Source organism: Neophocaena asiaeorientalis, unplaced genomic scaffold (assembly GCF_003031525.2).
Source record: "Neophocaena asiaeorientalis asiaeorientalis breed wild unplaced genomic scaffold, Neophocaena_asiaeorientalis_V1.1 scaffold29, whole genome shotgun sequence".
Taxonomy (NCBI): Eukaryota; Metazoa; Chordata; class Mammalia; order Artiodactyla; family Phocoenidae; genus Neophocaena; species Neophocaena asiaeorientalis.
Genome location: NW_020174423.1, coordinates 2,323,970 through 2,336,253, shown reverse-complemented (window position 1 = coordinate 2,336,253; position 12,284 = coordinate 2,323,970). Strand labels below are relative to the sequence as shown.

The 12,284-nt window shown below is 39.0% G+C and overlaps 1 protein-coding gene across 9 annotated transcripts in view; it reads right to left on the bottom strand.

Annotated features, from left to right (window-relative positions):
• ANKRD46 (ankyrin repeat domain 46) overlaps positions 1–12,284 on the bottom strand; it is a 60,215-nt gene that overhangs the window by 28,997 nt on the left and 18,934 nt on the right. For all 9 annotated transcript variants that reach the window (XR_003004725.1, XR_003004726.1, XM_024756538.1 and 6 more), the window contains exons 2-4: positions 9,647–9,747; positions 6,543–6,879; positions 5,211–5,369 (exon numbers count right to left, since the gene is read on the bottom strand). Coding sequence is in view for 7 of the 9 variants with exons in the window: in XM_024756538.1 (XP_024612306.1) it covers positions 5,211–5,369; positions 6,543–6,853 (470 nt within the window). In the remaining 2 variants the exon portion in view is untranslated. The remainder of the gene's footprint in view (positions 1–5,210; positions 5,370–6,542; positions 6,880–9,646; positions 9,748–12,284) is intronic.

Here is a 12,284-nt window from a genome sequence, read left to right as displayed (position 1 = left end):
TATTCTCACCCATTTGTGTACTGATTTATATACGTGCAGGTATCTGGACAATCTAACTTTAACTATAAACTGCTAAACAGTAATGATTATGTTTCTTGGTTTAGTATCTAGAAGAGTCAGTTAAAAATCCTTTTCTAATAAAAACGTCCCAAGCAGAAGTCTTGAAGTAGGTCAAATGAGTTGTTTCCACCAGGTACTAAAGCAAAACACATTTTGGTTATTTGAAATTTAGAATTCAACACGATGATTCAAAATTTGAGAACTCATGTTAATGGAAATTAGCAAAGACGGGCAAGTCTAAAAAACTGTTCTATAAAGTATGTGAATCTTAAAGTGAAAGGAGAATTTTTATTAATTTAGTTCAATAATCTGACCAATGAAGGAATTCCTTCTTTAAACTGTAATACTCTAGTAATGCATGCTTACTCTTCAGTCTGTTGTGCACTTGGACAGGGCTAACCATTAGGAATTCCTCTTAATAGGTTCCTCCTACTGGTTTTAGTTCCATCTTGTACAATAACACAAAATACGTTTATTTCTCTTCTATATAAAGGCTGAGTCTACTTGAAAATAAGGTAGCACAAATACCATAAAAACACTGATTCAGGTTTTCGTAACTATATAAGCGAGAAATATGACCACTACAAATAGAGTATATCTGACATTGGTATTTGGAAGGCTGCACAGTGATGAATTTGAAGCTCTAAGGGATTAGCACCCACAATTATGTCACAACATACAGGACCAACAACAGGGTATCATTTAGATTAAAGCCACAATGACCATAATCACAGGTATCAACTATCTACCGCTGTTATTATCCTTCCTAAACTCCTTCTCTTCATAATCTTCCAACCATCTTGGGGCAGAACAATGGAAACAGCACAAAACAATGTCTTAAGAGCCTGGTTCATCATGCAAAATTGACAGTGGTTTTTTGTTTTTTGTTTTTTTTTGGTAACCTATAACTTTATTTTACTTCTTGACACTGTTAAACAAAGGCACTTCAGCGTTTACTGGCATTTAGAGTCTTCTCTAATCATGGGAAGGTGATTTCTTAATGGGCCAATCTGTTTGACATCCAAACTTTTTTTAATATTTATCTTCTGAATAGGAGAAGACATTTTCAATGGGAATCTACAACAACACAAAAATTTAAAGAAAACTCAAGCAAGTTCAAAAATAAGATTAGAACTTTAAGAAGTTCAGGAGAGGTTAATTTTGACTTACATGAAATTTATTGACTATGTCTGAGTCAACATGCTCTCATACTTAAAGGTGTTAGATATACAGGTATCCCCTATTTTTTGAAAGTTTGCTTTATGCCTCCTCACTTTTAAGAAACATCTACAATACTACCAGTATTTGCTAACTGAAAGTAATCCCAAGAGGATTTTTGCTTTCATATGAAAAAAGGCGAAAAGCAAAAACAGTGTTTAATGTTTATTTTGCAGGAAGAGTGGCACCACCAAGCTCCTTCCCCAGGAACTACACGCAGCATCTCAGCATCCAGCTGCAATATCCTTGAACTGTGTCTGTGAGCATCTGTGCTTTATCTCGATTTATTTTGTGCATCCATTAGTAAGATGAGTCCTAAGGCAATTGCTTTATGCCATCTCAGCTTAAGGAAAGGTTTCCTAGGAACACTCTACTTTTGGATAGTGGCGGGTGGGGTAAGGACCTATAAAATGAGAATTCAGTTGCACGTTCTCTAGGAGCCCATGAAGTTTTGCCAATCAGAACTGTCTGTAGCAACCTGATCCAATGAAATGTTTTCTACTGTCTAGGAAATACCTGATTCTAGCATGATGGTCTGTGTGTGCATGTGTAATCTTTTTTGTACATGTGTCACCTACACTGTCTCTGTCATCCCATACCTACAGAGTAAAAAGGAACTAAATTAAACTTAGGATATAAGGGGGTGTGGGGAAATGTTTTTCATCAACTTGACTGATAGGCCCTTAAGAAGTTACGCTATGTTTCAGGGAATCATAAGGGGACTGGAAAACACTAAATACATTCAAAATCTTGCTTTATCTCCTGTTCTAGAAAAGGCTAATCATTACACAGCTATGCCACAATGCCATGTACTAGCCAATCCCTTTAAACTTTTCCCCCACTTTTTTTATTTTTTAAAAAATATTTATTTGGTTGCACAGGGTCTTAGTTGTGGCAGGCGGGCTCCTTAGTTGTGGCTCGCAGGCTCCTTAGTTGCAGCTCACCAGCTCCATAGTTGCAGCACGTGGGCTCCTTAGTTGTGGCATGCAAACTCTTAGTTGCAGCATGCATGTGGGATCTGGTTCCTTAACCAGGGATCAAACCCAGGCCCCCTGCACTGGAAGCATGGAGTCATATCCACTGTGCCACCAGGGAAGTCCTCCCTCACTTTTTTTAAATTGATGTAATTCATGTACTATAAAATTCATCTTTTTAAAGTATGTGATTCAGGGGCTTCCCTGATGGTGCAGTGGTTAAGAATCTACCTGCTAATGCAGGGGACACAGTTTCCATCCCTGGTTCGGGAAGATCCCATATGCCACGGAGCAACTAAGCCCATGCGCCACAACTACTGAGCCTGTGCTCTAGAGCCCGCAAGCCACAACTTCTGAGCCCACACGTCACAACTACTAAAGCCAGTGCGCCCTAGAGCCCACGCGCCACAATTACTGAGCCCGTGTGCTGCAACTACTGAAGCCCACTTGCTCTAGGGCCCACATGCCACAACTACTGAGCCCGCATGCTGCAACTACTGAAGCTCGTGTGCCTCAAGCCCATGCTCCGCAACAAGAGAAGCCACCACGATGAGAAGCCCGCGCGCCACAATGAAGAGTAGCCCCTGCTCGATGCAACTAGAGAAACCCTGCACACAGCAAAAAGTAAAATTTAAAAAATTAAAGTACATGATTCAGTGGTTTTTAGTAAATTCACAAAGTTGTAGAACCATCTCCACTATCTAATTTTAGAACATTTGGTCGCCTCTATAATAAACTCTGTACCTTCAGCAGCCACTTCCCACTGCCCCTTCCTCTGCTCCTGGCAACCACTACTTTCTATTTGCTGATTATGGACACTTCATATAAATGGAATCATATGATATTTGGCCTTTTGTGCCTGGCTTCTCTCATGTAGCATGTTTTCAAAGCTCATCTGCGTTGTAGCACATATCAGTATTACATTCCTTTTTATGGTGGAATAATGTTTCACTAGATGGATAGATGACAGTTTGTTTATCCACTCATCATCGATGGACTTTTGGGTGGTTTCTACCTTTTGGTTATTATAAATAATGCTTCTATGAAATTCATGTACAAGTTTTTGTGTGACATGTGTTTTCAATTTTCTTGGGTGTATACCTAAAAGCAGAATTGTTGGGTCGTATGGTAATTCTGTGTAACTTTTTGAGGAGCTGCCAGACTGTCTTCCACAGCAGCTATGCTATTTTACATTCCCACCAGCAATGGATGATGGCTCGAATTTTTTCATATCATTGCCAGTAGTTGTTGTTGTCCATCTTTTTGATTGTAGCCATCCTATTGGGTATAAAGTGGTATTTCACTGTGGTTTTGATCTGCATTTTCCCTAATAACCAGTGATGCTGCTTTAAGCTTTTTAATTTAAGCTTCAACCACACCTTCCTACCATGACACTGAAGGGCAGGAGTAAGATAGAACAACTAGGTAGTACAAGTATTAATAATTCAATTTTCAAAGAACAGGCTTTACATAATGCCGTAAATAATGCAAATTCTCATGCTGAAGTGCAATGGCAGGTACGTGAAAGAAGTAGGAATAAATACTTCATATTGCATTGCTCAAATGACTAATCACCTCTTAGTTAATAAATAATCACAACTGAGGCAAAATAAAGTATATTTCTAATAAAGAGATGCCAAGAAATTGGCTATTAACAAAATATACCAAGCAAAGTCCTGAATATATACCAAGAAAGTGCACATTCTTGGACATTTTTCACAGTAAAGAAGCTTAAAGTAGTTTTGAAAATAAATTTTAAGTTATTTTGCAAGAACATGATCTTTAATAAAAAACAGATAACTCAATGTTATTGAATTGCTTATAGCATCTTGACTGCCAATCCACAGCACACAGGTGAAAGAAGGGCTTGCCAATGCACCTCTGGCTTCTTATTTTATGTACTTGCCAGCCTTCAGTGATAACTCATAAGGAGCATGCACTGTTCTAGAAGTAAAACTGTTTAATTTCTTTGGACAATAATAAGTATTTGTAACAAACAAAATAATCCTAAACTTGAGAGTAGAATTAATGGTCCCCAAGGAGTACACCAGGCAGTCCACGAAGAGGGAGGAAAGGAGTCACGGGCACAGAAATTAAGGGTGAACTATGAAAAACAGAGGATTTCATCTGGAACTCACAGAAACAATGATCTCAACAGTCTAAGTGGACCATATGCTCCTAATTCCAAGTCTTGGTCAATCTGCTACTGGGTCAATAGCTACTGAGGGCCCTAGTCCACCGAAAATTGTGGGAGGAGACTATAAAGCTCATCATCCTTCCTCCCCTGTAATACCTGGAAAGCTTAAACTCCATGGTGGTCAACCAAACTACATGCTAGTACAACTAAGTCTGGCCTAGAGACTTTACCTGTTGAGCCTGTGATGCCAGAGAAAAGATGCCTGGTCACCTTTCCAGAGCTCCCTGAACTATGTTCTAAACTGCTTCTAGATGAGAAATGATGAGATATTTGAGACCCTGTCAGTCACTACATCTTAGCTTCAATTACTTACAGGAGCCCAAATTTCATTTGTTCCGTCTCATGTAAAAGTCACTTTCACATCACTGAACTGTGTATGTGTTAAGTCTTGTCTTACTCTCCTGTTTTACTTTTCCTCAGCACTTTAATTCCCTACCTCTGAAAGGTAGCTTTTTGGTCTTTTCTAATACTGTCCAAGTTCTTGTCCTGACTTATCTTTCTCCTCCTTTTTTGAAATTCCATTCTTTTTGTGATCTGTACTTAAATTCTCAGATTCCTGTTTCCCTCCCTCTTATTCAGCTCTTTTCACTTGTACTACCAATACAGCAGGCTGCCCTTGCCCAGTGGCTAACAGAACATTCTGTGCATGTGGGCACACAGTACTTTCCGTTAATAGCTTTTCAATTGTAATCTGGAGCCATAAGGACTAATATAAGTTCAAAGAAAGTACCAAAGCACTTTACTTGAAAGTATCAAAGTACCTTTCACTCTCAGCTGTCTGCATAGTCTCCAGTTTTGAGTGAGTTCCTCTGTTAAATCCTTTTACCTCCTGCTCTTCCAAAGATTCCAGCAATCGGATGACATCTTTATTCACTCCCCTGCGCTTTGCCAGAACCAGGGGTGTAGCACCTTGATGATTGCTAAAAAGTTCATAAAAATAAAGAGGTTATATTATACTGTTAGTAGCCATTTGTTTAGATCTCAGTGAGGAAGGCATGGGCCCTATTAACTCGAAATTAAAACCCAGAGCAGAATCAGCCGTTGAGGTGGAACCTGAATTTTGAGTTAACCTTTTTTTTTTTTCCTTTTAGAGAAAAAGGAAAAAAAAAATATACAGGCAAGAGTAGATAAATGAGAATAAATAAAAGAAAAGGAGGGCATCTTCCTAGAAATTAATTGGAAAATTCTAGATTCATCCTTATCTCACATTTATATATTTCATGAGAAGTGTGTATATATTTTTTAAATGTCTAAGAATTAAACAAACAACAAAAAAAACCACCCACGCTCAAAAGCAATCAAATAAGCTGCTTTGGTTCACCTAGCTATTTAACAACAGGAGAGAGCCCAAGTAACACTGAATCCTATAGTTAATTCCCACCACATCTTGTTCTGTAGCAGCAGAACCACTTACTGTCTTATTCAAATTTAGGGACACTAGAGCACCAATAAATTAGGGCAACATGAAACTGTGGCTTAAAAGTCAAGGTCACTTTTTAAAGTGGCCTGATCTTTCCCACTCAAGAGATGGAATCACTAAAACAAACCAAAAAAACCACTACTTCTTCAAATTGTTCAGTATCAAAAGGACTGTGAGCACCCCAGAGAGATTAGGAAGCTAGCATGGTATATTATAGGACAGAAGGCAAACAAGCTTTGGAATCAGGTGGAACGAGGTTCAGATTCCAGCTGTGTGACCTTTGTTAAGTCATTTAACTCAGAATGCTTGTCTCAATTATTTCATCTATGAAATGAATACCTACCTTAAGAGTTATTCATTCTGAGGATTAAATGAGCTAAACACAGTATGTGCAGTGCCCAGGCTGTAACAGATTGTCGACAAGTGCCCTTGTCTTACAATACACAATTAATTAGTAGCAGAACCTAGCCACTATTTTCATAGAAAGACATACACTGCTTCAGCATAAACCTAGAAGTCAGCCTCTTGTTCCCTCACTCATTGTCCTCAATACCCTTCTGAACTTGCTGTGCTCAATCGGTGAGGAAACAAAATCAACGGACTCCAAGATTAGATCATTGGTTGACAGACTAATGGGAAGAAGTGACAAGACTTCAAAAACCACAGAACTTACCAAATATCAATTTTGAGTCCATTGGAAACTAAGAATTGAATGGTATCCACGTGGCCACAGAGATGAAGAGCTGTGTTTCCCTGATAATCTGTGGCCAGGAGATCAGCACCAAATTTATGTAATAACTGGCAGATGTCTACATTCCCTCGGGCTGCTGCGAGGTGAAGGCCTGTCCTGCCCCTGGTGTCACGAATATTTGGGTCAAAGCCACTTTCCAAAAGCCTCTTGGAGTAGTTAAAGTCTCCATCGATACAGGCTTGTAGCAGGGGCACGTTAGTCTGAGAAGAATCATTCACAAAAACGTAGGACATTGTTCAGATGTGGTGACGGAATGTGCCTGTAATGAAATACGAGGTGAACAAGATTCAGAGAAGCCAACTAAATCAAGACAATGAAGTCATTTAGAAAAGCGCTATTTCTTTTTCTTCTTGGCCTCCTGCCTCTAATAAATTACCTCACCAAACAGAAACAACAACAGAGTTATCAATTACTATTTTTTTATTTTCCATTAAAATGTCTCATTTTTCTCATATCTGTTGAATCAAAATTGCAATTAAATTACCATAAAGCCATACTTCACTTTTCATCATATAAAAACACTGAGATTTTTTTTTTTGGCCGCGCCACACGGCACGTGGGTCTTAGTTCCCCAACCAGGGATCAAACCTGCATTCCCTGCATTGGAAGCATGGAGTGTTAACCACTGGACGGCCAGGGAAGTCCCTGGATTGAGATATTTTTAAAGTGAAGCAAAATATAAGTGCTTAGGGCTTCCCTGGTGGCGCAGTGGTTGAGAGTCCGCCTGCCGATGCAGGGGACACGGGTTCATGGCCTGGTCCGGGAAGATCCCACATGCCGCGGAGCGGCTGGGCCCGTGAGCCATGGCCGCTGAGCCTGTGCGTCCAGAGCCTGTGCTCCGCAACGGGAGAGGCCACAACAGTGAGAGGCCTGCGTACAGCAAAAAAAAAAAAAAAAAAAGATATAAGTGCTTAGATTTAAGTTTATTACATCATCAGAAGACAAAGACAGCATGTTCCTTAAACTTCATAAAACTACCTATACACGCACATACACACACACAAACGCTACTACTGGTAGAGATTCTTATTTAAAACAAAGTAATTCTCTTTCATATATTTGCTTTTTATTGTATTTGAGATATTCTATATGGTAAAACAGAATTATCAGCTCAAAAGTTAACTAGATCATCATGAAAAAAGCAATAACTTAATTCACACTCAATAAGGACCTGCTAAATGTTGTGTTTAGAGCACAAACTTCAAATTTTTCATAGAAAGAGAAAAGCTAAGGAAGGCAACAAACTAAATTTAAAAACTGGAAGTATCATGAAATTAAGGATTCTGTCCTTTTTACAGTATTGATCCTATTCTGCTTTGTTCTGTGGTTATCTAAATATCTGATTTTGCCAAACTCCCACTGTCTTAAGATGGAGAGATGAGGAAAAACAGGTCTCTGTGGGGATGCAGAGGCAGGACAAAGGCAGCAATCCCAGCTGTGTCCATGCTAATACTTCACCCATCTGAGTAGCCTCGGTTCACCAGTAGGTGTTTCCACACATCCTTCATTGATACTTCCCTGCCCTCAGCAATTTCTTGGTCTCTCAGTGCGTGCGTGTGTGTGTGTGTGTGTGTGTGTATGTGGGTGTGTCTCCACCCCACCTGCAATTGTCCTTTCCTTGGTTCATTTAAGAAAAAGTTAAAGCCTGACAAAAGAAACTTTACTAAGAAGTTAAAGAGAAAACAAACCAAAACAAGAAAACACAAAGGCAGAGACCGATGTGTTCGTTAAGATGGCTCCCTTACTCTAAGGTTAAAAAAGCTTAGTCACACATGAGCTTGGCTTATAATTTATCAGGCAAAGTCTTCCTGGAACACAGATGGAACTGGATGCTAGATCAATCTATTGTGCCTAACCTCCCGGGGATTTAGGAAAGCCTGGCTCTGGATTGCGGTGAGATTCTTGGCCCCCACTCCTTTTAGCCTGGTTTCCAGCAGAGCCACTGTCCCTCTATTCCTGGGCCACCTTAAGCTCTGCTGCTGCCATGCGTGCAAGGGGGAAACATTAACACAGACTGAGAGCCTGTTCCGAGCCAGGCACTGCATTAAGGGGTCTTAATGAATTTTATTTAATCTTCCTAACAAGTCCATAGTAAGATTTATTATACCTGAATTTTATTTAGTAAGGAGTCATTGAAGGATTTCAAGTCAAGGAAATGGCATGGTCTTAGTATATTAGTCTTTCAGAAAGATGACTTTCTGGCAATACAGAGAGGTTAGTTTGGAGAGGGTCAAGATTGGAGACAGGGAGATCAATCAGTGTCATTGTAGAGATCCAGGCAAGAAATGATAGCCTGATCTAAGGCAGTGGCAGAGAGAAGGGGGCATACTGGAGAGCGATACACTAGATAGCATGAACACAACTCAATGACCTGTTGGATATAAAGGGTGAGAAGGAGCTGTTAAGGATAATGCTAAATAATGGGAAAATATGTTTATGATTAAGAGTTACAAGGATCAAGATAAGATAAACCTCAGATTATGACACTATATAATGCTTTTTAAAGAAATTAACCCAATGGGAAGACGTTTCTCTAAAAAACAGTCAAGAATTCTCTTTCAAGGGTAATCTCCCTATTTTCCCCTACAGTAGTCATTGGATTGGACCATAAAAAAGACAGAGGTATCACAAGCTTTTAAAAAATTAAAATACCACATATCAAGTGCTTTTCAAGAGGTACCACGTTTCGGTTAAATTCTCTAAGAATAGATAATGAAAAACAATCTACTTGGTATTTTTGGTTCAAACAGTTAAGAATTCTTGTGGTTTGCAGACTGGGATTCTTTCGAATATCAGCTCAGTAAAAAGGACAAGTCTTTCTTGTCTATTTTTTAAGTGAGAATAAGCATGGTTTATTTTGTGATTTCTTTGTGCCCTTGAGAAACTACTAACCTCCAAATTTAATAAGCCCAATGATAGATAACATTTTTCATCTTGACTATAGAACTGAATCTGCCCAAAAGCAAGGCCACAGTTCACTGAAGCTTTCACATGTTGTGAGGGAGTCCACAGTAGAAAATACTCACGTAAGCCTTAAGATTAGATCTTTCTCTTCGTGGTCCCACAGCAGTTTCTCTGAATTCTTAAGAAGGTTCAACAGACTATCCAGAAATGTGCCAGCAAGGATCTATAATAAATAGAAAATTCAGTTATAACAAAGATGTGGTGTGAAAAAGGACTTGCTATTCTACTAAACATAGACAAGGTACAGGGACCTGTAGATATTTTCCAGAAAATCTATGGGTAAGGCATCAACTTATGAGGCTACTAAAGTCAATGACGAGTAATAAAGTGGTGAAAAGGAGGAAAGAAGGGCTTAATAAGGAGAAGCTCTGTTGCCCACTAACAAGAAAGCACGGTCAGAAAGATGAAAGAAAGAGAGTCAGATTATGTTACCATCAATAGAGGAGAAACTGCACTCTGAAAATTCACTCTAACTTACCAGAATTTGGAATGCATATTTTTCCCATTATAAATGGCGGCTACATCTCAGGTTAGCCCACTAAAGCAATTTTAGAAATAAAATGCTATTTGCAGTGGGGGAATAAATTAAAAACAACCAATACTTGTGTTTAAACCAAACAGGTACATTTAGGGAAAAAAAATGTCTAATCTGTCTTGAATACTGGTACTTCAATCTCCTCCTGAGATTGTCCAACTACCTTTTCTTTTCAGTGTGAAAGAAAACTGGCTCAAATCTATCTGCAGTCTTTTCCACATGCCTGACCCCACCCCTCCTGCATCTCGGTGCAGCCCCACACTCACACTTTCACTGGGACCCCCCTCAGGTTTCCCCTTAGAGCACTGACAGACATCTGAAGAGTCCCCCGTCAGTCCCACTGCACTCTTCTCTTGAAGGAACGTGGAAGCGAGAGGGTCATGGACAGGCAGCGTGGACCACAAAAAATCAATAGTAATTTGTTAGGCAAACATTTACTGTGTGCCCAAAATGTTCCAGATAATATGCTAAGTGGTAAATTTGGGATATAAAGTCTAAATCCCAAATTTATAGTTCCAGCTGAAATTCATGACTTTTACTAGTCATTTACGCTGTCATCAAGTCCCTTTAAATAAACTTATAGGGAATAATCAATGGCATTTTATAAAGCTCCATTTACCATACGTAAGTCAGGTTGTATCGTAAGGGCTATCAGTGAGGTTGGAAGTGAAGACAAATTACATGTGAGGACCAGTCCCACAACAGTTCAGCAAATATCATGATGACATGATTATACGCAAAACATCCAACCCTCTTCAACTGTTCCCTATATTTCTGCAAGTCTGTAATACCAGTTTAGACAGATTTCATTATCACTGAGCCACTTAATTGATTTCCCTGAACAAACAGTCTGTGTTCACCCAAAGCCTACTATTTTCCTTTTATGTCCTGCTCACTAGAGCTGAGCCTTCATGACTAAAGTCTAATATATTAATTTAAGATGTGACTTTTTCAATGTTAAAATGGTACAGGGGTTTATTCTGAAGATAGTAGGATTTATATTATGAAAAGGACAAGTGTAGCTGTTTATTTGGAGATAGAATTATCGATTATATAGTTATGTGCCCCCAAAGTAATCCTAATGTTTCCTTAAATCCATAAGAAAGACCATTTTCTGCCAGTTTCTTTTGATATGACAAGGTCACATAAGAAAATAAACGATCAAATTACAAATTTATGTGATTTCAAACTTAATGCTATATAAATGCATTAGACCTAATTACTAGAAACCTGCCAAGAAAATGCTGAAGACCCTAAATATACCACTAGAAAGCTACTGATAGATTCCCCAAGAAATAATAGAAATGAATAAAAATCGGGACACGTTAACTATTGTCCAAAGGGTGAAGAGGACTAAAGATTTTTTAAATTAAACCTTTTATTTTGAGATAATTGTACATTCAAATTCAGTTGTAAGAAACAATACAGAGAGATCCTGTGTACCTTTCACCCAGTTTCCCCTGATGGTAACACAGAGTAAAACAACAACCAGGATATTGACATTGATACTGTCAGGATACAGAATATTTCCAGCCCCACCAGGATCTTTGCCCTCTTACAGCCACACCTACTCCCCTCCTGCCCCTACCTCTCCTTATCCCCTGGAAACCACTACTGTCTTCCATTACTATAATTCTGTCATTTCTAGAGTGTTACATAAATAGAGCCATACAGTATGTAACCTTTGAGGATTTTTTTTTTCACTCAACATAATTCTCTGGAGATTTATCTGGGTTGTTATCTGTATCAACAGTTTGTTTCTTTTCTACTGCTGAGTAGTATTCCAAGGTATGGATGTACCACAGTTTAACTGTCTACCTACTAAAGGACATCTGATTATCTCCAGTTTGGGGGCATTATGTTAAGGCTTCTAAAAACATTCAGGTACATATTTTTATATTAAGTCTTCATTTCTCTGGGATAAATGGCCAGGAGTGCAATGTCTGGGTCATAGAGAGGCCTACAGATTTTGATGAAAAGATTGTTGAGTGTAAATGTGCTCATCTTCTCCATGAAGAAAGGAAGGAAGGAAGGAAGGAAGGAAGGAAGGAAGGAAGGAAGAAGGAAGGAAGGAAGGAAGAAGGAAGGAAGGAAGGAAGAAGGAAGAAGGAAGGAAGAAGGAAGGAAGGAAGGAAGGAAGAAAGAAGGAAGAAGGAAGGAAGGAA